Source organism: Annulohypoxylon maeteangense, assembly GCF_022496945.1.
Source record: "Annulohypoxylon maeteangense strain CBS 123835 unplaced genomic scaffold GGS22scaffold_34, whole genome shotgun sequence".
Classification (NCBI taxonomy): Eukaryota; Fungi; Ascomycota; class Sordariomycetes; order Xylariales; family Hypoxylaceae; genus Annulohypoxylon; species Annulohypoxylon maeteangense.
Window position 1 is genome coordinate 56119 of NW_025953281.1, and position 25665 is coordinate 81783.

General features: G+C 47.1%; 10 protein-coding genes across 10 annotated transcripts; 4 read left to right on the plus strand and 6 right to left on the minus strand.

Moving 5' to 3' along the window:
* Positions 1-520: 520 nt before the first annotated feature.
* Positions 521-1624, minus strand: GGS22DRAFT_193743 (putative short chain dehydrogenase; the record flags this gene model as incomplete). Its single annotated transcript, XM_047965416.1, has 5 exons — positions 521-711; positions 778-1094; positions 1177-1283; positions 1360-1524; positions 1583-1624. 5 exons carry the CDS (start codon positions 1622-1624, stop codon positions 521-523), a joined length of 822 nt encoding a protein of 273 aa, XP_047813801.1.
* A 1350-nt stretch (positions 1625-2974) lies between these two features.
* GGS22DRAFT_198464 (MFS general substrate transporter) lies at positions 2975-5019 on the plus strand (the record flags this gene model as incomplete). The annotated part of the gene is made up of 7 exons (XM_047966139.1): positions 2975-3175; positions 3238-3300; positions 3355-3458; positions 3516-4402; positions 4462-4617; positions 4669-4937; positions 4995-5019. The coding sequence occupies 7 exons, from the start codon at positions 2975-2977 to the stop codon at positions 5010-5012; spliced, it is 1698 nt and encodes a 565-aa protein (XP_047813802.1). The 3' UTR covers positions 5013-5019.
* A 100-nt stretch (positions 5020-5119) lies between these two features.
* Positions 5120-5859, minus strand: GGS22DRAFT_193745 (uncharacterized protein; the record flags this gene model as incomplete). The annotated part of the gene is made up of 3 exons (XM_047965417.1): positions 5120-5485; positions 5553-5681; positions 5755-5859. 3 exons carry the CDS (start codon positions 5857-5859, stop codon positions 5120-5122), a joined length of 600 nt encoding a protein of 199 aa, XP_047813803.1.
* Positions 5860-7022: 1163 nt separating this feature from the next.
* On the plus strand, positions 7023-7691 carry GGS22DRAFT_198467 (uncharacterized protein; the record flags this gene model as incomplete). The annotated part of the gene is made up of 2 exons (XM_047966140.1): positions 7023-7286; positions 7347-7691. 2 exons carry the CDS (start codon positions 7023-7025, stop codon positions 7689-7691), a joined length of 609 nt encoding a protein of 202 aa, XP_047813804.1.
* Positions 7692-9229: 1538 nt separating this feature from the next.
* GGS22DRAFT_193747 (uncharacterized protein) lies at positions 9230-10548 on the minus strand (the record flags this gene model as incomplete). Its single annotated transcript, XM_047965418.1, has 2 exons — positions 9230-9446; positions 9554-10548. The coding sequence occupies 2 exons, from the start codon at positions 10546-10548 to the stop codon at positions 9230-9232; spliced, it is 1212 nt and encodes a 403-aa protein (XP_047813805.1).
* An 818-nt stretch (positions 10549-11366) lies between these two features.
* GGS22DRAFT_176324 (actin family) lies at positions 11367-13366 on the minus strand. Its single transcript, XM_047963394.1, has 7 exons — positions 13197-13366; positions 13077-13099; positions 12771-12998; positions 12669-12715; positions 12531-12617; positions 11642-12475; positions 11367-11574 (listed from the first exon to the last, which is right to left on the minus strand). The coding sequence occupies exons 1-7, from the start codon at positions 13229-13231 to the stop codon at positions 11509-11511; spliced, it is 1320 nt and encodes a 439-aa protein (XP_047813806.1). The 5' UTR covers positions 13232-13366; the 3' UTR covers positions 11367-11508.
* An 881-nt stretch (positions 13367-14247) lies between these two features.
* Positions 14248-17012, plus strand: GGS22DRAFT_102030 (N-terminal nucleophile aminohydrolase). Its single transcript, XM_047957704.1, has 3 exons — positions 14248-15036; positions 15104-15303; positions 15361-17012. The coding sequence occupies exons 1-3, from the start codon at positions 14774-14776 to the stop codon at positions 16698-16700; spliced, it is 1803 nt and encodes a 600-aa protein (XP_047813807.1). The 5' UTR covers positions 14248-14773; the 3' UTR covers positions 16701-17012.
* GGS22DRAFT_102026 (transcription factor Tfb4) lies at positions 17013-18604 on the minus strand. Its single transcript, XM_047957703.1, has one exon. The coding sequence runs from the start codon at positions 18461-18463 to the stop codon at positions 17324-17326; it is 1140 nt and encodes a 379-aa protein (XP_047813808.1). The 5' UTR covers positions 18464-18604; the 3' UTR covers positions 17013-17323.
* Positions 18605-20181: 1577 nt separating this feature from the next.
* Positions 20182-22359, plus strand: GGS22DRAFT_182684 (putative actin cytoskeleton organization protein; the record flags this gene model as incomplete). Its single annotated transcript, XM_047963997.1, has 2 exons — positions 20182-20892; positions 21001-22359. 2 exons carry the CDS (start codon positions 20182-20184, stop codon positions 22357-22359), a joined length of 2070 nt encoding a protein of 689 aa, XP_047813809.1.
* A 201-nt stretch (positions 22360-22560) lies between these two features.
* GGS22DRAFT_176340 (S-adenosyl-L-methionine-dependent methyltransferase) lies at positions 22561-24917 on the minus strand. The gene has a single exon (XM_047963395.1). It carries the CDS (start codon positions 24874-24876, stop codon positions 22768-22770), a length of 2109 nt encoding a protein of 702 aa, XP_047813810.1. The 5' UTR covers positions 24877-24917; the 3' UTR covers positions 22561-22767.
* Between the last annotated feature and the right edge of the window lie 748 nt (positions 24918-25665).

The window sequence follows — 25665 nt, forward strand, 5'->3', positions numbered from 1 at the left end:
CACCACGAAGCCTATTGAACTACAAGACGAATTTGAGAATACTACAGGGGAGCTGGTAGGGCTAATTGATCCCTGCCTACCCCGCATTGGAGGGGTATTTAAGGCTATTAGAGATCCCACGCTCTTTCTTCCTTCAAACTCTAAGTTCGCCAGTAATTGAAATAAGAATTGAGGCTGAATAGGTGCCCTAAGTTGACATTTATGTACCTAGGAAGTAGCAACCAATGATTCTTGTAGACCAAACGATGAGCTTGTTTACGCCCGTGAAAGCGTTCTATCTAATGCTGTCTAGCTACATTCGACGTCCATAATGCATCCATTCGCATGATGAAAGAAATAAACCCATATGAGATAAACGTTGCCCGAATAAACCAACCCGAAATTGGCAGGAAAAGGAGAGGCGGAGGTCTCCTGTTCAGTGAGACCCATCTATATTTTCAGTGATGTTTAGGTACTTACCCCACTAATTATTCGTTTCCAGATAGACACTTAGTGGGGTAACAAGGTGTGTTGGGGCGGATTACAACCACTGTTTGTTGCCGAGATGCGAAAGGAAAGCACCGCCATCTCCCTTTTCGACGCTAGCATTTTCCCAAACCGATCTCACAGCTGGAATGGAGTTTTCCGGAGTATCTGCACCTTTGAAATGGGGCGCAAACTTGAGGAATTTCTCCATTATCCCACCGAACTTCGCCAGCTGTTCCGGGGTTGCTGTGAAACAAATTAGTTTCTAATTACATGCTTAATATACGTATACGGATTGGGAGTAAATCATACAGTTGGAGTAGTGGCCGACGTCCACCATCCCCGGGCAGATGCTTAGGAAAAGGACGCCATCCTTCTTGTACTCGGCGCTGAACTTGGCCGTTACCATGTTCATCGCCGCCTTGCTGACGGAGTACAGGACGCTAAGGTCCAAGTCGTAGTTGGCTGTTAAATCTAGGTCTGCAAGACCACTGGAGATAGCGATAACCTTCTTTGTCTTGCCCTTCAAAATCAAAGGCATGAATAGGTTATAAAGATGGATGTTGGCGGTGACGTGGATGCTGATCAGCTTGTTCAGTTCCGCCTCGAGCTCCTGAGGTTTCTCGCCCCTGTTGGATTTGATACCTATGTTAGTTACCACCGTTGTATTGAAGCATGTCAAAGTACTAAGTAGGTGGATAGGAAACATACAAAACCGAGATGGGGTCGTAGGGATCGAATTGAGAAACGCGACCCGCGTTTGCGACGAGGTAGTCAATGCTACCACCCGTAATCTTAGCAGTATCGGCTGCAGCTTGCTGTCAAGATCTGTTAATACCTAGTATTTTTCCCTAGCTGACAATAGCTGATCGCAACGGGGATATTTCTCCATACCTTCAGATCATCATAGCTGGTTACATCGGCTTTCAGGATATGAATGTTGGTTCGTGCTTTTAGTTCTGCGTCTTCAGAAATCTTCTTGACAGTCGTCGCCTTATCTCGGACGATTCCAACGACGGTATTGCCTGGTTCCCCGGATATTTGGCGAAGGAACTCGTACTGTTGGTAATAGTTAGTTATTAGACCTGATGATGTTCAGTCTTGATCTCTCACTTACACCAAGTCCCTTCGAGACACCGGTGATGACGTAAACGGCCATTGTGGAAGAGTGGAAAGCGGATGTGCTGAAGAACTTGAGATAATAGTTTCTAGAGAATTAAGTCCGTAGATATGCGTATGATTTTATCTTTGATGGTTCTATCTTGGGATTTTAGAATTACCAGAGTTCAATTGCAATTATTTTATATTTATTTAATAAAAACAATCAATTACCTTAGTTGTGGCTCAGGTACTACTTGGTACCTAGCATCTTTATGATCTGTAAGCAAGGGTAGCTGAGTATTTGGTAATAGTTGCCCTCAATGTGATCTGGGGTTACACATGCATGCATGACCCACAATCATTGGTCCCTCACATACCTGGACCCATGCCTCCTGCATGCAACCTTAAATCCTACCTGTACTACATGATGCGTCAGTTGGCATTGCCGAGATCAAATTCCATCAATTGGATGTCTTACATAAAAGTTGCCCAATTTCTTGTTTCTTGCTGCCTCTACATATTATCAGCCTAGGTACCTTCATGATTGCCCCAACCGTTCTCGTCCGGCTTACTTGCAGACGCCGGATTCCTTTTTCTTTATCCTTTTTGTTTCACATATGTTTGCTAGCATCTTTCATAGCCTCACTTGCCTCACTCACATCACTCACACAGCGCACACCGGCTTACAAATAGGTTGAATTATTAATCCACCGGTCAATATGGAATACAAAGTAATAACTCTCACGCCACGTACTCAAGTACTTCGTATCACATGTAAGTACAATGCGTATTGACATATGAAGTACCTAACGATAGAATACAGCTTGTTGGAGCGGCCTTGATTGTTACACTCATTGAGACACCTCAGGGCTAGGATTAACTGACAGTTGCCTAATGTTAAATTGCTGTAGTGCTGCAAGTTTCCGTGGCTGTTAGATTAAGTGTGATGTCAGCTCTATTGCATCTACCCGGAGAGATTATTCGGTGGCCCCTCTCCAATGGGCTTCTCACTCCCAATTCAACTTGATACTTACAGCCCTGTTTCAATTCTAATCCCAGCTGACGGCTATGAAAAGAAACTGGATGATGATTCTATTATTGTATTTTCTTAAGTTCACGGGGTCCGAAATTACCGGGAACTAATTGATCAGGGTTCGAAGAATGATCTCGAACTTTGGTTGTTTAAATGGGAATACTGGTAATTAGAAATATAAGTAAACAAAGAAGTTGGTTTGCTACCACGGATTGAAAATTAGTGTCCCCGGACTTTTAAAATCGGGTTGTTGCCGGGTTGATAGAAGCTAAAATCCCGAGAAACGTGCCCTTTTTAATTCCTTTAAGGCCGTAATATAGTCTCTTCTCATTCTATATCCAATCTGGTACACTTGTCAACCCCACGGTCTTCAAAATGGAGAGTATTGGCGATCCAGTGCATTCCAACCTCGACTTAACGGAAAGAGGTGGTGAAGAATCGAGGGACCCCCGTGCCCCAAGCGGCAACCACCATGAGAAGGACGAATCTTCGCATGGTTTTGACTCGAACCGCGTCTATGATCCCGACCAAAATACAAAACCGGAGGATACAGAGAGGACTATCCGTGGCCTAAAAGTTAGTACCTAGCGTCTGATACTGCTAGCGGCGACACAAAACTAACACATGCTCTATTCCAGTGGTTCTTCGCCTATTCGTCGCTTCTCTCCACGGTACTCTTTTATGCCCTCGACGGCACAATCGTACGTTACCCGATTTTCACACGCCAGGGTTTGTTCCAAACTCACCAATAGCAGGTTGCAGATATCCAACCATCCATCATCGACACATTTGGTGATACTGGGAAGCTATCATGGATCGGCGTAGGCATGTTTCTAGGGGCTATCTCGATCCTACCAATGTGAGTTCTCAGTGGGCTTTGAATCACTGTTATATCGCTATTGACGCCTTGGAATAGTGGTAGAGCGTACGGTATCTTTAACGTGAAGTGGTTATTCCTCTCTCTAGTAACTCTCTTCGAGGTAGGTAGCGCTGTCTGTGGCGCTGCGCCTAGCATGGATGCCTTCATCGTCGGTCGAGTCATCCAAGGCGTTGGTGCGTGTGGATGCTATTCGGGCGCCATAACGTATATTTCTATGACTACTACCCAGCGCGAACGGCCCCTTTATCTATCCGGCATAGTCGCTACGTGGTCTATCGGAAGCGTTCTAGGACCAGTAATCGGTGGTGCGTTTGCCCAAAGTAGTGCGACATGGAGATGGGCCTTTTACATCAACTTGATCGTTGCGGCCGTCACTGCCCCGAGTTTAATCTTGTGTTTGCCCAACATCGACCCCGCAGCGCATTTGACGTTCAAGGAGAAGCTCCGGACACAGGATTGGGCGAGCATATGCATATTCCTGGCTGGATCCGCATGTTTGACCATGGGTCTTACCTTTGGTGGGACCTTGTACGCCTTCGACAGTGGATCTGAAATCGCCCTCTGGACTGTATCGGGTGTCCTACTCATCGCCTTCGTCCTGATTACTGTCTATCACCCCAAAATCCCTATTGAGAATAGATTGTATCCTATTCACTTGATGAAGAATTGGGAGCTCAATATTCTACAATTCGCGATATTTGTTGCCGCCGGCTCCATGGTCACGACTCTTTACTATACCCCTTTGCTGTTCCAATTCACCAGGAATGATGGCGCTTTGATGGCCGGCGTACGCCTACTACCATTTCTCGGCGGCATGGTTTTCTTCTCTGTTTTGAATGGCGCATTGATGCCGAAGCTAGGTTATTACATGCCTTGGTATGTTCTTGGTACTGCCTTGATTCTCGTGGGATCTACGCTTATGTGTAAGTCACTTCCCCATGCTCTTGCTCTCACATCCTACTTGCGGGCTAATTTTAAAAAGACACGGTAAATGTATCAACTTCGGAAGCTCATATCTACGGATACACCGTACTTCTCGGAGGAGGCTGCGGTTCGTTCTTCACGGCGGGCTTTTCTGTAGTTCAGATCATGGTCCCGGTTTCAGAGCTTAGCAACGCTATCAGCTTCATGGCCATTGGTAAGTGATATCATTTTACTTATCAACAATCGAGCTAACCGGCCTTCATAGGGCAACAAATGGGTCAAATCATCGTTCTTAGCTTGGCAGGTTCTGTCTTCCAAAATATTGGCACGAAAAAGATAGCCGCAGTTCTTCCAAACGCTTCAGCGCACGACGTCTCCCAATTGACCTTAGGCACCCACAGTGCTATTTTCGAATCTCTTAGCCCCGACCTTCAGGCCAGTGTGATAGAACAAATAACCCTAGCACTCCGTAATGTGTTTATAATCATGGTTGCCGTCTCGGCTCTTGGCTTAATATCGTCTCTTTTCTTAAAGGTAAGCTTTCAGCGTTCAGACCCGCACTCACAGGTACATCACTAATTCGGTTCATAGCGTCGTAAAATTTATTGATGATGGGATCAAGTAGATTACGATAACACGATTATTAGCATGAGTTGGATATCTAGATAGACTTTACATTTCATAGAGCTAGTTCCTCATCAAAAGCCATGATTATCCTAAGCATTCTTGTTTGGGCCTTCACCTTCAGGGTATTCAGCATACTCCTTCATGAGATGTCCCATATCGAACTCTAGATTTTTGCCATTGATAATGATAGGTTTGACATCAAGCATGGTGAAGAGCATACGAGCTGGCTTGTTACTGGATGTATTACGCCATCGATGCATAGCACCACGATTGATACATACGTCTCCCGGCCGAAGAACCCGCTTCATGCTAGGATCGTCACTCGTAGACAACTCAACCTCGCCCTCACAGACGGTCCCGATTGCGAGTGCGATGGATCGGTGTAATTCGGATCCGGTTCCGGGAGCAAAGTCAATCATCCGCACAACACATCCGTTGGGAATGTGAACGGGAGGCTAACCACGGATCAGACATGTGTTAGTGGCCGGAAACATTATCAGCATGAAATAACAAGAGACGAACCTGATTATTCTTGGCAAACTCAAGATCAGCATTGTTTGTGAGGTCCACGGGGTTTCCAGAGCTACTATACATGATGCTCTGGGCTGCTGCACCACCTAACATGATATCTCGATGATCTCCATGGTCCGACTATTTAAGAGAAGAATAAGCCTAAACGTCTTGACAAGTTTATGTTAGAGGGATCTGTCAGTAGCTATCTCACCTGTAAAATGACAGAGTCGCCCTTATCGTTATATCCAGTGATGTAACGGAACGGGTCCCGAAGACCTGGAGCTGGAAACTTCGTACATGGGCCCGAAGTTGACATGTTTGGGCAGATTATCAACTTATAAGATCAAGGATGGAGCAGGTGGTAGTTTGCTAGAGGGCTAGAGAAAGCGAAGTGGGTATACCAGTAGGAAATAACATAGATCCAACATTCAAAGATGAGACAGGTCTCAAGTAGCTACTTTAAATATCAACAAGTGACTGTCTCCATCCCATTGACTGGTATACACATCACTACTACTTACCTACTTACCTATTTACAACTTTCAAACCCCCGGTAACGCCGATAACTCCGATAAGAATCGATCATAATTGGATGGATGCGAGTGTCTTTCTTCATATTGACTACCTAGGTACCTATACAGCCCTACGTCGAAGGGATTTGTACCTATTATCTAGCGCGCCGAAGAGTTTCGCCTCAATGCTGCAGGCTACACAACACATGACTTTACACACCGCCATCGGCGTTATCCCCAACTTCCACCACATGTCTGCATACAGATAAGGATTATAAATCGCGGAATCTTTTCAGACGCGGAAATGATATCGTGACGCAGGCATACACAAGTGCTATGCAGAGATATGACTATATACGGTAGATAATGACCTGGTACTCCCATAAAACGATACCCCAGATTCCAATATCCCGGTTTACTTACTACGTGGGGGGCCAAGTCTATAGCGGGTAGATAAAAGATCGCGTATCACGTCACGCAAAGCCTCGTCGGATGTTGATTGAGAACTTTGGTGTACCCCAATACGTCGTACAGGACTAGCGGGGAAATTCTCTGCGCAACGAGGCTCTCTTAAGACCGAAAGCCAGTAGGGTTGCAACTAAGTGAGGGCGGCATGGTCATCGACGGGCACACGATCTACAGATGTGTATCTCGGATTTATGCGCTGTGGGCGATTTGGAGAGATGTGCATTGATGAGCCCATTTACAAGTTATGGGAAGTTTAGGTAGGTTAGGTACGCAAGCCGCGGTAGCCAAGCTAGGAATCTATAGCCGGTGCGTGATTTGAAAGTTTGGCAGTTTTCTGGGTATTCTTTCCTGTATCAAGGGTTGATGAAGATGCAGATAACGCCTCTCTATACAGTATATCATTTATTGTGTATCCCTGCGTCTCCTTCCCACATACTCGATACCAACTCTACCTCAACGTGACTAAATTAATTCAACTATCATCTTTGTCTAAGTCAAGATGGTTGTGAAAATGACAGCAAGCACGGCGCCTCTTCCAGAATATTATGTCAATAGTTTTCCTGCTCCTGGGCTGCGCCAGATAGTTCGACACATCACTAGCAACACCGCCGATGGCCAATCCCGATTCCTAAGTTCAGACCATGGAGAACATTACCGTTTCATGGTTGAGAACCAAGCGGTGGCCAACATCATCTATTCTACTAGAGAGACTCCTGTGGATCTCAATGGGAATGTGGACGTGGCCAAGGCTCACGAACAAGAGGTATTCTATCTCTCAGACAAACTAAGAACATACTTCCCGTTAATTAACCATCTATACCAGCCCCCATTCCACTACCCAAATGGATCAATAGTCCGTATGATCGACTTCGGTCCAGGGGTTGAATCTCCCTTTCACCGAGCGTTGACTATTGATTACGGCATCGTCATTGAAGGAGTCTTCGAACTTACCCTTGATTCGGGTGAGAAGCGCATCTTACGCCAGGGTGACGTGTGTGTCCAGAGGGCCACTGCCCATAAGTGGAAGAATATCAACGGTAATGGCACACTACCGGGTCGCATGCTATGGGTTCTACTTGATACCAAGGAGCTTGTTGTAGATGGCAATAAGGTGGATGGGGATCTAGGAGATCTACACAAGGAATATGCAGGACGCGGTCATTACTAGACTTATATCATTGCGGCCTTGAATGTCTTGAATGCTTAGTGGGATAATATGCCTGTTAGAAGATAAGTAGTAAATCGATATATGATACCGAAAAAGCAACCTATCGGGGTTGATATGATAGGGGTAACGTATCGCATTGTCTTTCGCGTACCTTTAATATGTGTCCCCGGATGGTTCAACTTCCGAAGAACTTTTCTTGCCCCTAGATCCCGCTATATCTGCTGTAAGATGATTCTTAGCAAGTTTAAATCCAAATATCTTCGCATCGCGGGGCTTTTCTTTAGTGGCTAAACTCTCCAAAGAGGCTCGGTCTATAGCGGCTCCCCACTAAAGCTTAGCGGGCAGATCACTATCAGCTCTGAATTTGAGCCTATTATGTAGGCCCAATACAGTATGAAGTGATCGCTTATTGAATCGCGCACCGAACGAGAGACGTGTTTTGGCCGGAACCTTCGTAGCGGATCGTGTATCTCGATAAAGACAACGAGGAAATCTTAGACACGACACGCCGACGAACATGGCCCTGAGGGCTAGCTTATATCTCTCGATGACATAACCTCAAGCTGAGCTCAGTATCATAGTGCGATTAGTCAACTAAGAGCCGACAGATTTCTAGACCGGTGATGATGTGAAGGTGGGCGTCGGCTTGGCTATTGAAAACTATTGCTGTCACGCTCGCACTTCATACTATCTCGCGGGAGTAGACGAACGAAGGCATGCTTGTAGTGATGGCGACGTCGGATTTTGGAAGTGCTGTAAGTGTTATTAGGTGTGAAAAGGTTATGATGATCCCGACAGCAGAGGCACAATGCTTGGAAAGCTGTGTTGGAATGCCGGGTTCGCGACAGACTCGTGATGATTGATGTGCATAGAACTGGGAACACTTGTAGAATGGTCCCCAAGAAATCCACATGGGTTGAAAATTGATCGCGATAGCGATAATTAGGAACTTAATACTAGTGCTGGCTACACTAGTACCCATTATTAGTACATTCATCTCAAGCTCCTGTTCGCTTCGGTGAACGCACTACCAGGTCCTACAGTGGTACCGACTGTAGCAAGAGAGCCACCAGCAATACCACTGCCTCAGTGATCCCCGCCAACGTAATGGTATTACTCCTAGCGCTACGTGCCTAAAGCTACAGCGGCTGTCTGTTAGGACCTACAGTCCACTACAGCGGCAAAAAGCCCCAAACTCGGCTGCTTTGCGAAGATTTCCCTACCCGCATAGGACATCGTGCATTCGAAGAAGACTAAACCTCACCAAAGGTCATCACGATTCCTATGAAAAATGGGGATATGTCGTAGCTCAAATTTCTCGAACATAGCGAAGGATTAGGAATTATAAAGATATGCAGCCAGCAAGATCAACAATCCAAAACTGCAGATGTACCTTTGAATAGGTAATTGTCGGTATTCATCGAAATATGTACCTAGGTAGATTCCTCCAGAAGGTACGTCAAAACAGTCGCAGGGTATTTCCCATCGTCATCTCAACCCAACCAATCCCCTGTCATATATGTGAAATACTTAAAATCCTATATATATTCAAAACTCTCATCGCTCGCGTCACTCTCGTCACTCTCGGGGGGATATCTTTGTACAATGAAATGGGGATCCGTCCAATATATCAATCCCGCCATAAGCATGTTGAGCAGCTTCCTCATAGGGGACTGTTGCGGGACATAGTGCTTCGTGATATCATACCTAAACATCAATAAGACATTGCCGATAAAGTTAAGCAATCGAAATATCCTATGTTCACAGTTAATCAAACTAGTTCATCTTTCCTCATAATCGAATCCTCCTCTCCTAAAACGAATTCATGTAGAAGACGAAAACTTCAAGTCGAGTAGACTCACATATTAACAGCATAAAAAACCAGCGCCGTAACAGCGCTCCGCTTAGGTACCGCCCCCTCCTCAAGCCCCCTAGCAACCGCATACATCGGCGGAACCCACAGCCCCAAAATAACCAATTCCAGCACCCCAACGCAATGATAAGCCCTCACGCGACTTCCCCCGAAAGCCAAAACCCCCATACACACCCACATCAGCGCAAAGCCCGCCACAACCGGGGCGAAAACCAGCATATCGCCGCGAAAGTAGACGAGCGAGAGCGCGGCAGCCACGACACCAACTGCGAACTGCGCGCACCCGAGCCACGTGAACCACCACTCCACGCAATTGTACCGGGCGAGGCAGGCAGCGTGGTATTTGTCCTTGGAGAGGCACGGCGTCACGGCCTCGGAGACGTGGATGGGCCACCTGCACCAGCGACATATCCACGCCTCTTGGCCATCAGCGAGGGCCACGCGGGTGTCGACGTGGAGATCGTGGGCTAAGACAGCGCAGCGGAAGCATTTGGAGCCGAGGGGACGGTCGTGGGCGGATAGGTGTTGGGATTGGGAATGTGGTTGGAGGATCAGGCGATCGCGGCCCGGTCGCTCGAGACAGAATCGGCAGTACGAGGTTAATTCTCTGGAGAAGAGTTCGTCGCCGCCGAAGTGTGCGCGGAGGAAGTCTGGGTTGAGGAGGGCGCGGAAGTGTTGGCATGTGCGTCGGAGACGCTCCATGTCCCCGAGGTTGAGGTAGGATGCGATCATGTACAGTAGTTCGTTTGGGAGTTCTAGGAGCCGTGAGCGGGTTTCGGTAATAGAGGATTTCTCGGAGATGTCATTTTGGAAACATGAGAAATCCCCACTTCGGATCTTGAAACGGGTGGAGAGGCAAAAACGGGATGGTGTGGGGCCGGTGATAGCTCTTTCCTGGTCCGGTATTGCGGTCTTCTCCCGGAGGTTATCGATGCCTTGCCGGACGAGCAAATCTATCCGCCTTTTTGGGGTAATGGTATTCATCTTCATCGGTCGCCTGATCCTTGCAACCGGATAGACTTTGATTGCAAAGAGAAATTCAATCCGAAGTTGTTTTAAACTCAATGCCAGTTGCGCAGAGGATCCTAGCACTCGTTTGCCGTTGGCTCTCTTTCGTCTCGAGAAATTTGACGTGGTTTCGGTATTGCTTAGGATTTATTTGCCTGATATTAGAGGTAGGTTATTGATTGCTTTAGTTGAAAAGGCTAGAGGAAATATAGTGAATTCTAAGACTTCGATATACACTATGCTGACAAGCTGCTTTGCAGTTCATTTAGTAAACAATTAGATACCTGGGTTAGGTAGCTCTTCAAGCTCCTCCGAATACTAAACGTTATAGGATTAACGAGCAAACGATGTTCACACAAAAAGCCAATAATCTCAAACAATAGTAGACAGACTTAGCTACGTTTATCGAGCTAGCCCTGTTGCTTTGTTTTCGCAAGATCAGTTTCAGTCATTCTGTTTGGCTCAGGGGATTCTTGCGTTGGGCATCGTGGCGAGGGGAAGTGACATGTATGGATGGCCCAGGTCTTGGCTACAAGCCGATGTGGTAATCCGACGGTTATCGACGAGTAACACAAATATTGTTGATCCATGCTAGATAGAACATAGCTCTTCATAATACTATTTCGACTGGGTAATGGAGACTCACCATGCACTAAATTAAGTTGACCGTAGACTCCTGAAACGAAACAATCTGGCTACGGTAAGTACATGGCATACTTAGTGTCCATGTAGCCAAACTCCCCGCAAGTGATGTTTTTCAGTGTTTGCAATCAGAGACATTTCATGAGAAGGGCTATTATTGAAAAGGACAAGGTGTAGAAAATTGATCATTTGGTCGTCATTTTAAAATCAGCCTACTACACTCTTTTGGATACATGTCCAGCTTTTGCGCCCCCTACCGTCTATCTGGTATCGTAATCGACAGTCAACTTAGCCCTACGAACCACCAGGTCCACCAAGCAGGGCGAATCTTCGCACAATTCCGGGTCCATATTCTTGATACTACGTTTAGTTAGTACTTAATCCGCTACCAACTTCACATCGAAAAATAAAAGAAAAACAAACTTACCTCGGCTTTCGTATGGCAGTATGATCGGAATTCAGGGGTCTGCCCCAATAAGCTGCCTCCAAACCAAGGTCCGTGTCGTTGCCTCTTATGAGTGATAACCTGAACCTCTAAACCACCACTCTTCGCTCCACCACTACGAACCTCACTAGCTCGGATTCTCGCATCTACCAAGTGCTTGATGTCACGTTGTAATCTTCGTCCGAAATCCTTGTAAAGCGTGCTGCCCCCGGATAATACGATGTTCTTGTACAATCCTCGTCGAACATCAATCGGACTTGATTGAATAACACCGTCAACAACAACGGGAAGTGGTGTCAGGAAATCGGAAGAGTATATTTCTGGATTAAAGAATATTTCGGGGGCGAGGAATCGCTCGTATCCCACGTCAACGGTGACTTGACGGCCGCCTGGATGCGCAACAACATGCTTGGCGAATCGAGTGCGGTCTCGGTCGAACTTGGAGAACTCCTTAACAATATCGGGACATACGTAACAGTACTCCTCCTTGATCTCTTGGGCTGTCTTTAGAGAGCTATCAGGCTCGCCTCGGTCGCGAAGTAGGGATTGAACAAAATAGGTGATATCTCGACCAGCGATAGGAATGGACTTGATCGAGGAACCAATGACGTAACCCTCGGCAACGGGAATGACGTGAGTAACACCGTCACCTGAATCAATAACGGTGCCAGTAAGGGATCGATCCGATACTTTTGCCGATGTCCAGGACGCAGCCAAGGCAAGAACAGCTTGGACGGCGATGTACAGACCAGCGCAGTTGAAGGATTCGAAGAAGATTTCGGCAGTGTTTTCTCGATTTTCGGGAGGATTTAAAGGCTACATGTAAACGTTAGCGCTGTTTTATAATGCTGGCCTGGAGATGACTGCGTACAGGCTCGGTCAGGAGGAAATAATGATCTTCGGGTTCGACACGCAGATACTTGAAAATAGAATTCGACCAAAATCTTTCCATGTGGTCCTATTTAGCACGTTAGCACCAAATTAGATAGCTGTGATCCGGAGCTTATACCCAGTTCTCTATTTGACCGTGTCGAATAGGGTAGTGTAGTCCGTAACCTATACCAGCATCAATTTCCCGGTCCTATTCGATATATAACGGATAGTAACCGACCTGGTCCATTCGAGGCGGCTATCGCTTCATCACCGATGAAGAAATCTAAGTCCTCGGTGCCTCGTTTTGTTGACAAGTGGCCTCCAGGACCAGCACCTCCTGTAAGGAAAGATGGTTTATTTGCTACGGCCGGTCGTCCTGACCCAGTACCTCCAGTACCACCAGCCTGGCCTTTCGTCGCTATCGCAGTCGGGAACACGAATGAGGGAGAATCGTTACCAGCGAAACCTATCGTCGGAAAAGGGGGCGGTGGGTTAGTAGGATTATAACTAGCGGTATACGGAGTCTACCGGAAAGCTCGCTCACCAAGCTTTGAAAATCCCGTGCCGCTATTTTCGAGTACATGTTAGCATAGCATTCCTCCCTATTCTCAAGTTGACGCAGCTCGTGGGAATAGCTGTCGATTGCGGGGTCAGGAAGACGTACTTGTCCATGACAACGGCAGGGGTTTGGTTAGCCATTATGAGTAGGTAGGAGCTGCACAAGCTTCCTAGAGTCTCAAATTAAGGCCAGTACAACAGTGAATGAAGATCGGGAGTAGTCGTGGTATTGAGAGGAACTCGTGGGTAGCTGTTGGAATTAGTTGACAATACAATGATGCGGCTCGAGAGTTGATTTAATTACGTGCCTATCGTGAGTTTAGGTACCCGGCAGATTGTGGCTGTGCATGTTCGGCGGGGCAGGTGGATTTAGCTACGTAGTATTACTATGTAGGTAGATGTGGCTGCTTCGCGGGATAAATGGAGACATTCAAGAACGGGAAACAACAGCTGTCTGCCACCTGTGACATCTTTGATTTTAACTTAGCCAAATAGCTCACACCTTCTTCACATATCAACTCGGACAACTCCCATACCTTTTATACGCCGAACTACATTTACATATTTCTATATGAATATCTTATCACACTCAACCCTCCGATCTATATTGATGGATCAATAATATCGTGAGACGTAATGGCGCCTAATAGACATCAATCGTCTAAATAAGACGAGAGAGAGTACTGAAGCCAAAGACTTAAACCTGAGAAGGTTCAAATCAGACTACAAGACCAGGGCAGGTGCTTCAACTCATTGAAATAAGAATATTGGAAGCTACAACAATTACGTACTAGTTATTATTACATTCTTATATCAGGAAAGAGCATTTAAACTCTTTCTGCCACTTAAGCCCCTAATTCTAGTCTCCCACCCTTACAGCTACTCCAAGATTTCTTAGCCAACTTCCACTTCGACTTCATCAAGGCTTCGGCTTCCAATATTTAAACCACCGCCTCGGTATTTTCAAGAATTATATTGATTCGTACATCCTTCTATGAGTGGGACATTTCCCAATATCTTCCCCATTCCTCAAATTATTACCTTAACATCTACCTACATACACTTCTATCCGCCCCATCAACTGTTAGTAGGGATACTTTAAGGTATCCCTCTAACAAGTTTGTTCTATCTTCATCCAGTCTTCTTTAGCACTGTTTACTCGGTATCAATTCTTCTATCTTTGGCCACGCTCAATCTCAAATTTCAAGACGGTTCATCTATCGTGAAGTTTAGCTTCAACGTTTTTAACCCCACGCCATTACCTACATGAATCGCCATTTTCATCCAGCATCCAAATTCCTCTATTGCCAAGGTGCTTACAGTGTTCAAGCTTTCTCTCTGGGTCCATAAACGGGAGCACGTTAACGACTTTCCATCAGAAACTTACGTATGCTCTTGGATCTGCTCCAGTGCCAGAGTAACCCTAGTTATTCGATTGGTTAGACAAACGTTAGAAATACATTCCATATTTCACAATCGCCAGTCCAAATATTAGGCAAACTATCTCTCTTTGGGCAAACAGAAACTCGTACACACTTTAGGACGTCCGCACACCCATTCCGCTCGTTCAGCACTTGGTGATTAGGTCTGTCTAATTGAGGGTAAGAGAAGACTCCACAACAGCAATCAGTTGCTATCGCAAGGTTGGTGTCTTCCACGATAGTAGTAACCTTGCGTTACAGCATGGACCGCCCCAACTCCCAAGACATTACTGGCTCAGATCGACACGAGACGGTTGATGAAAATGATGATATTGACAATTTACCTGGGAATAACAAACGTCAAAGATCCCTGCCATCGGATAGTGGTATTATCCCGTCTTTAGATGGAGCGGCAGATCGCTGGGGGAAGCGTAGGAAATTACCGGTGTCAGCTATTTTCATCCATGCTGGAGCCGGCTACCACAGCGCCAATAACGAGCATATCCACCTAGCGGCATGTAGCGAGTAAGCACATGAACCATTCATACAACTCTAAGACACCTCTTGATGGACTATTTCTAACTCTTAGTAGAGCCGCTCGGCTCAGTATAAAACTCCTGCGGTCGGGGCATTCGGCTATTGACGCTGTCGAGGCTGCTATCAAAGTCCTTGAGGACAAAGAGATCACAAATGCCGGCTACGGAAGCAACCTCTCAATCGACGGAACAGTAGAATGTGATGCTACACTAGTTGATCACCTTGGTCGAAGCGGGGCTTGCGGTGCAGTGCCGAGTTAGTAAATGGCATATTTCTTAAGTAATGTTTGAAATTGCTTATAAGCCTTTTTAGATATCAAAAACCCCATTACCTTGGCCAAGGTCATCCTTGAGTGTAGCAGCAGGCCTCTCTCTTTACGCCGCGTCCCTCCTAATCTGCTTATCGGAGACGGCGCCAAAGAATTCGCTCACGAATCGGGTATGGGATTAATCCCTAACGAGTATCTCGTGTCGAGAAACGCCCGGGACCGTTATGTCAGATGGCAGGAAGATCTGAGACGGGCCGAGGGTAAAGAATCCTCGACGCTGGAAACCAGTGGATACGATCAAATCGTCGTCAGCACCCTTAACGCTGAACCTTGCCACCGGGACCACACGAATGCCATACTAACTGGGACTTGGAATGAAGGCCAGCCGGATTCACCAGTATCGCCTTCGCCATGGGAAAGTGGTCCTCATTCGCACACTAATTCGCCTGTGCCAATCAGAGTCGGAATCTCGCCACAAACCTCGCCCGGAACCTTGGTCGATCGCAATCCATTTAATTTTCTCGGTTCGGCTCTCTCCAGCTCAAAGAATTCAGCGGCAAAGGTGGCATCGCCAACCCCGAAACGCCCCCGGTTCGTTTCCGGGCCGAGCAACGAATCATTGAAATCGAATTCCAGCACGTCAACACCCAATAATACCACCGGAGCAGCATATCATGACGGTGCTGGTTCGGATGCCTCCTCGGTGCCTTTCTCATATACAAGTAAAAATGCTCTCAATACCATAGTGCCCCAAATAAAAGTAGACAAGCCGTCACGAGACTGGGCTACCAAAGGCCAAAAAATAAAGGACGATGGTGTCGACAAGATCACCGACACAGTTGGTGCAATCGCAATCGATCAGTTTGGGAGGATTGCGGCTGGGTCATCTTCAGGCGGCATTGGAATGAAACATCGAGGACGAATCGGCCCGGCAGCCTTGGTGGGAATTGGAACAGCCGTCATTCCGGCCGACGTGCAGGATCAAGACGGTATGGCCGTTGCCGCTGTGACGAGCGGCACAGGAGAACATATGGCTACTACGATGGCGTCCCAGAAATGCGCGGAACGCATATTTCAAGGCACACGACGAGGGCCGGGCGGAAAAGACATGCCTGAAGATGACGAGAGTGCCATTCTCCAAGGCTTTATCGTCAATGACTTTCAGGAACACCCAGGTGTTAAAAATTCCTCCTCGGCTGGAGCCATCGGCGTCATGGCCGTAAAGAAAAGCTCCTCTGGGTATTACCTGTATTTCGCGCACAACACGGAGTCATTTGCCCTAGCCTCAATGGGTTCCAACGACCGTGAACCTCTATGCGTCATGTCACGCGTCGTCGAAGGGAGTTCCGTCATTGCTCAAGGGGCTAGGAAGATTCGCCTTTGAGTTGGTCGCATTGACGCACTCGACGGTTGGTCGATATAAAACCTGTCAGATCGAACCAATTCCGTTCCCTTTCACAGATTCATCAACTTACTTCCCACTACAAATCCATCCACTACCTGGTCTACCTTTCAACTCGATTCGTCCTCAAACCTCACTTTATCCTCATTATCTGTAAACCTAGATTGGGGGTGGATTACATTGCATTGGGATTGGTGTTCTTGAGATACCCTTAGATGGTCGTTTTTCACCATCGGCCGACGCCGTATCTGTCTTCACCCTGGAGAAATTGTCATCTTCGAGCCGTGATCAACTTTAGAAACAACAAGGTGGTTATTCGCGAGTAGCTACTAAGTTGAAACCATTGTCTAGCCGACTCCGGTATCAAACCCACCCAGACAGCTCAGATAGAATGAAAATAATTCGATGATTTAAATTGCTCCTACGGTAAGCCGACCGACTTACTGCGTACTGCCATCTTTTATGCCTTTATGATGTTCGTGATGTTTCATTTCATACAAGACGCCCGCCCTGTCTATGCAAATCCTGGGTCTAAGCCCCTATGATACAAACTCCTTCCTTTTGCCCAATATTGTCGTACCGGTACAATGACGCGAATCCGGAGCCTACCCGGGCACAGGCGTCCCCGTGGCGCTTCCCGTCTCCTCCCTTCCACTGACGCCGTTGATACGTGTCTTCTTTTTCTTCTTCCTGCGCGGCACGACGGCGGGCTTGGCGCCGTAGCTTCCGAGGGCTAGCTTCGTGCCGCAGGTTAGACACTCGGCGCCCTCGGGTACTTCGCAGAAGATGCTTAGGCAGATGCTGCATACGAAGCCGGTGTCGATGACGCGGCGGTGGCAGAAACAGGCTGCGCGGAAATCGACGGTGTCCTGGGTGGGCGTTACGAGAGACTTGCGGGCTTCGGCGTCGGCGAGGAAGCCGCACATTAGGTACGACAGTAGACCGCCTGGGTTGCTGGCCGCGGAGAGGAAGGTGCCGGATGTGATGAACGCGGCTTGTTGGAGGAAGGTCGGGGTGCCGTGGAGAGATAATGTGTCTACGGCGATGCGCGCGTGCGAGGCGGCGAATACGGCGTTCATGGTTGGGATGTACTGCGCAGGCTCGGAGTCCGATACTGAGAGTACGAGGATTCGCGAGTGCAGCGTCGCGGAGCTGGTGGCGCTGTTCACGGCTGTGGTGGAGGGAGGATTCGCTGGGTCAGAGGAGGTTTTGGCAGGCTCGAAGGACGCGGTCATCTTGTGGATGTAGGATAGAGCCATTGTTAGAGCGCCTGATATTAGGGTCGTGGGGTTGAGGTCTGACGGTCCGGTGCTTTCGATGAGCGTACGTAGAGAAGTTAGGAGCGAGGTCTCGATTTGTGCGAATTGGGGGAATTTGTTGGCTGAGGCGGTTAGGTCTGCCTTGTCCGGCTGTCCGTCTACGTCGGTCATCTCGACGTCGCTGCCGTTGGTATTGCTATTACTATTGCCATTGCGACGGTTGTCTGCGTTGGGAGATTTGGGGTATAGCCATACGGCGCGGTTGGGATGTGCGGCGAGGATGGCGACATGATTATCGTTGCCGTATGCGAGATGGGCGTTGACGAAAACGAGAAGGTTAGCGACGGCGTTAGCGATCGTAAGACGGCCCGATAGCGCGGCCCAGGCACGAGGGTTGGTGTCAATGACGATTGTTAGGAGAGATGGGATTTGATTGGTGGCAGAGGGAGTTTCGTTGTAATGATCCGAGGCGTCGATGCGATTCATCGTGCCGGTTTTTTTGGAGGTGCCAGCGCCTCTTAAGTCATAGGATGGATAACCTTTATAAGTCGATGCTTATTGTTAGGGATGAAAGGTTATTTCACTACTCTCTATCGATGGCGTTAAAATAAGGCGTGATACATAATCGTATCTAGGTGATCCATGTGGAATGGTAAAAATTGAATTTGTGAAGCTGGAACAAAGACGGTAAATGGTAAATGGTACGAAGTAAATTGACCGATAACGATAAAGATTTAGGTAATTAGCAATCCTCACCACGGTCAGAGCTCACTTACCTTGTCGCCTAACAAAGACCGCCTGTGCTTTAGCGCGCTTTCTGTTTGAATGCCGCGACGAACCGGGGTTGATCATCCACTCATACAGACGCCAGCTCACATGACTAATAACCTTAGAAATGGAAGCTACCGTAGTAGACGTCATCTTTTAGCAGATCTTACAGAACTATCACCCCTCCCCTGCCCAGGATACCCCCCTGTAGATTTCCTAGCCATTATCACATTTATCAGGCGCGTGCCCCAAGGTTCCGGGGCTTGATAACTCTATTGGCGTCGATAGTTTATAGCGGGGTAATTTTAGACTTGAAGAAGTTCTTGAGCGAATGAAGCTTCGAATTTTATGTTTTCCTTTCGTTCATACTTTGCCAATGTCACCACTAAGACGGATTATTCCACTTAGCCTCTTGGGGCCAAGCCATGCTCCGAAAACCTCGAAAACATCCCATCCCATCCGATTGTCCAACTGAGACACATGTGACAGGCCCTAGGTAACTGTTTGGTACCAAGAAATAGATGTATGTGGTTCCAAGCCTTGCAAGATATCCCCCACCTTGTTTTCATCATCATCTTTACTTTTCTATGTATAAGAGATATATGCATGTTTCTATTAGTTTTCTCTCTTTTGTATTTGAATCCATGAGATATCACATATTTGTCATAAAAAGCACATGAGGCTGCGGTGGCTGACATCTAGTCGATTTAGTTCATGTGAGTAAATTTGTTAGCGAACCGCCAAGATCTTTTACCTCCTTCAAAATTCATTGAAACAAGCCTCAGATCGTTTCCTCGTTTCTGGTTTGTGGGTTGCTCTAAAACACTTAGAAGCCTAGTTCATATCAAAATAGGTAAAATCCTTCATGATTGTCCTTGCGGCTGACCAGGATTATCGTTTCTACCAGTCGGATCACAGACCTCCAAGGTGAGAAAAGGTATGTGTGCGTATTCTTTGTTTCTAAGCCTCTTTGATATATTGTCACGCGTCCATCATCCTCCCATTACTCGTACCATACCATATACAAAGTTCCCATGCTAAAAGCGCCTTTAAGCTACAAGAAACCTAGTTCCTTGATTTGGATGCTTCATTTCTGAAGTTATTTACTTCGGTGGATATAAATACTCTAGTTATATCCTTCCCTTCTACCAAGTTCTCACAGTCATCAATTGCTACTCGGGAATACTACTCTAATAATAAGATATTGCCTTGCTGACGAGGCATTAGACTACCAATACGCCACTCCGTCACTACGCTTCACTCAAATTATCTAACTATCTTATTTTTCCATTCATCAGAGCTACCACTATTCAAGCATTAGTTGTTTCCTCCAATCCAACCTCATCAAGAAAATCTCAGAATAATTCTTTCTTGTCAAGAAACACAAAATCAAGATGGATGAGACACCTATCGACCTTACCTCCAACCGTGAGGAGATGGCCAAGTTGAACAACGTGGAACAAACGCAGCTCATACTTGCGCGATTAATGGAAGGAGGCCAAGAAGATGACGATACATGCCGAGAACTAGATCGCCTCACCAAGCTCTTGAACAACGATGTCGAATCTAAGACTAAGGAGCAATCTATATGTGATGTCATTGATGATGTATGTCTTGATACCATACTTGGCTATCTCGACATGCGACAAGCCGATTTAGTCCGAGCTCATGGAATCTTGACCACTTCTGCCTATCTCAAAGCAGCCGGCGACAAAGGCAACGAGGCTCTATGCAACTTCTTTTTCGATCGAGTCAAGAGAGGCACATATGACGATTATATCGTTGCTTTCTGTGTCGCCGCCGCTGTCTTTCCTATCGCACCGGATATTACGGCTAACATATTCCTCAGCGAAGGCTTTTTGCCAAGCTTAGACCCCTTGATGCGAAGAAAGTGGAAGAGTAGAAAGGTTGAGACAGCATGTCTAGAGATGCTCAACGCCGCTTCTATGAACTCGCAGTGTCGCGAGGCTATCCGAAAGTACTGCACTGACTGGCTAGAAGAAGTCGTTGACCAAGACCCTCGTGAGCTGGCCAAGGCCATTCACTCGGCGGATCCCGAGATTCAGGTTACCGAAGGTTCAATCGCTATGAGGAGGCATTCCGAGGCAGTTCAGAACCTAGCCGCAGTCATTCTAGCAAAATTGAGGGTAGGCACCCTAAAGCTTCCTCTCGCAACACCACCCACATTCGAAAATCTTCAATGGAAATGATTGGACGTGATGAAGAATGGAGTTGGACTGACCTGAAGGCTTCAGGCGGTGCCCTCGTCGGCGCAACAAGCGACAGAAGGATCCGATGACAGGATACAACAAGCGAATACCAGCATCGAGGATCTCTCTAAAATGTTTAGTTCGGTAATATTAAAAGACCCAGAGGGCGACAAGCGACTTTCGGTAGAAGGATTAGCATATGCGACTATCCAGCCCGCAATTAAAGAGGAGGTTGCGCACAACAAGGAACTTCTGAAGACTCTTGTGAAAATTCTAGGTAATGCGCCTGCAAAATCGCCACTTACGTATGGGGCTTTAAGCATCTTCATGAATCTTACCCGCTATCAACCAACACAATCCGAGGAAGAGAAGAAAATGTCTCAACTGAAGGCTTACGCTAATGCCTCCGGAAAGTTGGGGCCGTCGAACCCTTTGAACGACAATGATCACGTTTCGGAGCGATGTAAACGAGTTTTTGAAGCTGGCATAGTGCCTATTTTGGTAACACACAGCCGTCATGGTTCCGTCGCATCGCTAAATCTAATCGTAACTATTATATCCGCACTCTCGGTCACAACTAGTTTACGAGGTCAACTTGCGCAGCAAGGAGCAGTGAATCTTCTCATTGCCGCCTGCACAGCTTTACCTGACTCCGAATCACAGGCGAAACGCACTTCAGCTCAAGCACTTGCTCGTATTTTAATTAGCACAGATCCTGCTCTTGTTTTTGGTGGAACACGCGCCCGTCCGATGAACACAGCCATCCGACCTCTCATCTACATACTATCCCCCGATCCCGCTGCCGAAACCCGAGATCTCCTACCAACATTTGAGGCTTTGATGGCGCTCACCAACCTCGCTTCGACGGATGATGATACGCGAGAAACCATTATCCGTAATGCGTGGCCGGAAATCGAGGAGCAGTTATTATCCTCGAACCACATGGTCTCTAAGGCTGCTGTGGAATTGATATGCAATCTAGTGCAGTGTGTCGAGGGCGTTGCTCTGTATGCGGCGGAAGATACGCAGGCAGCAAACCGGTTGCATATTCTGCTTGCTCTGGCAGATGCCGAAGATGAGGGAACTAGAAGTGCAGCTGGTGGGGCACTCGCGTCTCTAACGTCATTTGAGGCTGTCGTCACGGGTATTGTGAAGAGAAATCGTGGGGTTGAGGTAGTCTTAGGTTTATGCAGCGAGAAGAGCGAGGACCTACGTCACCGAGGCGTGTTCGTCGTCTACAACATGGTAGCGTGCGAAGGAGAACCAGGAACGTTGGCGAGAAAGGCGATTCGTGAGAAAAATGGAGTTGATGTACTGAAGGAATGCGCGAAGAGTAGCAGGAGGGCTGAGGTTGTTGAGGTTACGATTCAAGCTTTGAAGATTCTGCTTGAGCAGCAAGATTGAGATGCGTTAGATTGCTTTTATGAAAAGAGAGTTATCCTAGGATTTCGATTAGGCGAAGATTGCATTAATGAGATGTTAGAGAGTGCTATTCTACGGAAATCGTCGATTCGAAGACGCGAATCATTCTCTAGTACGAAGTTTTCGCAATTTAGTAGTAGTCATGGCAAAATATCGCGATCCTTTTTTATTACTTCATACCACGCCAATTTGTATGTACATTGTGTGACATGACGTATATCATCATCCCAAACCATGTATTCCTTATAAGTGTAAGCTAACTTTTCTATGGTGCATCGTTCCCATCTCATCCTAAAGAGTAGAGCAGATACTCAGCTCAACCAGAACATTGTATCATCCCATCCATAGGCACTTGTATATAAGTTCAGCATCCGATAAATCACAGCAACCCTACTCCTCATCAACACGATTCAAAACACAAACCCCCTCTACATGTCCCGTCTGCGGGAAAAAGTCAAAGCCCCGTAAACTCTCAATCGAGTACTTCGTCTTCTTCCCATTCCCACCCCCATTCCCCATCTCCAACTCAACACCCTCACCACCAGGCATATCCACCTCCCCACGCACCAACATCCCCACATCCCGCGCCTGCGTATGCACGTTGCAACTCACGTAAATAACCCTCTTCGGGCCGAACCGCAACAACTGGCTTAGGAAATCGGTATCGCACCCCTTGCGGGGCGGGTCGAGGACGACGACGGTTTCGTCGGGAGGGTAGCGTTTATGGATGGTGGGAGTGAACAGCTGTTTCGCGTCGGCGGCGATGAAGCGCGCGCGTTCGAGGGGGATGGCGTTTGCGCGCGCGTTGTGCGAGGCGTAGGCTATGCTGGCGTCGGAGACGTCGACGCCGACGCTGCTGCCGGTTAGGAGCGAGGAGAGGGTTATGGTGAAGAGCCCCGAGCCGGAATATGCGTCTATTAGGTTCTTGATTGCGGGGGTGGCGAGAGAGAGGTTGGTGATGTCGGTGGTGGTGTCGGTGTCGGGGGGCAGGATGTGCGAGCGGATGTAGGAGGTGAAGTCCGGGAGGATGGAGTTGTTGTTTTGGAAGAAGGAGCCGGCGGGGTTGTGGAAGACGTAGGATCCGATGTATTCGGTTGATGTGCCGTTGTTGTCGGTCACGCAGGTTTTAATGTCGGTGTAGGTGTCTGTTTCTACGCGGACGGAGGGGGCGTCGGGAGGTGGGATTGAGGGGGGGCGGGAGCGTGGGGGTTCTGTGGTTGAGGCTTCTTTTGGAGATGATGATGGGCTGCTTTCTCTCTTCTTTGGGACGCGCCTGGTGCTCTCACGAAGTAATATGGTGGCGCCGCGCGTGTATTTGCCGTACTCGACGGCCATACGTGCGCGCTCGTTCCTCATCCCAAGCCGTACGGCATCTGTGGCGATGGGACAGTCCTCAATATCTAACGTGTGTCGCTTGCCCTTGGGCATGAAGCCTATAGGAGGGCATTGTTTAAAAGGTTGCTTCGTCTTACGCCAGCCCTGGGGGGCGTCGAAATGTGGCGTCAGTTTAGTGCGGTAGCCGTACTGTAGCGGGCTGCCCATAGTGTCCTGGATTGTGGGGATGAGCTCGGGAGGCAGTTGGGAGAAGTTCCGGTAAGCCTTCTCGACGATGCGCTTCTTGAGGCGTAGTTGCTCGGCATAATCCAGCATTTGAAACTGGCATCCCGAGCATGTGGAAAAGTATTTGCATTGGACACGACTGTCATCGCGGGATGGGGATGGTGTCACCACTGAGATGAAGTCTGCAACGGTATACCCTTCCGATTGTAGGTGGCGATATGCTTTCACCTTGAGGGTGTCACCAGGGATCCCAAACGGCACAACATAGATCCTTTTGGAGCCTTTCTGTAAGGCTAACCCTTCTCCCGTTGATGCGAGCTCGACGACATCTACGTCAATTTCGGAGCCTTCTTCTGGCAGGATTTCAAGTGCAGCCTCATCTGTCTCATTCTTTCCATCGTCATCCTGAACCAGGGACTCTTTAAGACTCTGTATATCAAAGGCTAAGACCTCTTCGTTGGAACCGGTGGTCATATCCCTCTCCCTCTTACGGGGCTTCTTCTGATACTTCTTTTCTTTCTTCATCTTTTGCTGGGGATGAGATCTTTTCCCGCCGCCATTTTTCTGACCAGATTTTTCCTTTGGTTGATCTGCCATTTCCAACCATTCGTTGAATTTGTCTAACGATATAGGCTGTTGGGCTCCAGTTTTTGTAAATTGCGGCCACTCCTCGTTATTGAAATCATCAAAGACAGGAAATTCAGGTTTCCTTTTCTTAGCGTTTTGCTGTTGTTGAAAATGAAATGGTCTAGAGCAGATGAGGGGCTTAATTAACGATGATGGATAAGAAGAAGTCAGAGGATGTATAGACCTGTTTCCTCTCAGAACCAATCGCGAGACCACTGTGGTGTAGAGGCGCATTGGTTTCAATATCTTGTTTCCAAGTTTTTTTTTCAATGTCTTTTTTTTCTGAAAATACTTTTTTTTAAGGTTAAGCATCTGAAGAATAAAATATCTTTGGAATGCCGGGCCTCTGATTGGCCCTCAGCTAATCGTTCTTATCAGTAGATTTGCTTATCGCAGTAGCCCCGATATCTCCGTACATGCCCCGCATAGGGCTGAAAATAAGTATTGGCTCTAGAGAAAGTCCATTTTCTGTTCATTACAACTCAACTTTTCATCACGCGGGCTTTCCAGATAACGGTTACGAGAAATGCAAAATGATCAGAAATCTCATGTCGATAGGATTCATATTACCTAACGCTAATTCTCCTCCCGTCTATCGCCAGTAGTCCGTGTATAAAGGCTTCGTCTGAAGATGACTCAAGTTTCAAAAAGATCGCGAAAATGGATCGATAATCTCCAGTGCACCCTAAAGAATATCAACTCAAAAGCTTAACGGCTACTGCCATAGGATCAATTCAACCATATAGATTCAAGTTTCTTGGTACACTCTGGGAAATATGCAGATGCCAAAGAATCCGCTGTTAGAGCCTTTCTATTCATGCAACCAATGAATCTCGCCTTGGACGCCTACATTCAAAGAACTTAATAAATCGATCTAGGGTGGACCATAAGCCCGTATCCGCCAACCTGCCAATTCAATTAATGTATTGAAATGTACACAGTATTAATAAGCAGTATATATGGAACTTATATTGTGCTTTATGGTTTATAAAGCGTTATTAATGTTTAATGATAATATTTTTAATATTTAAGTAAATATATATTTATTATAAATAAGAATATTTTTTATTTTATAAAATTTTTAATTTAATAAATTAAAAC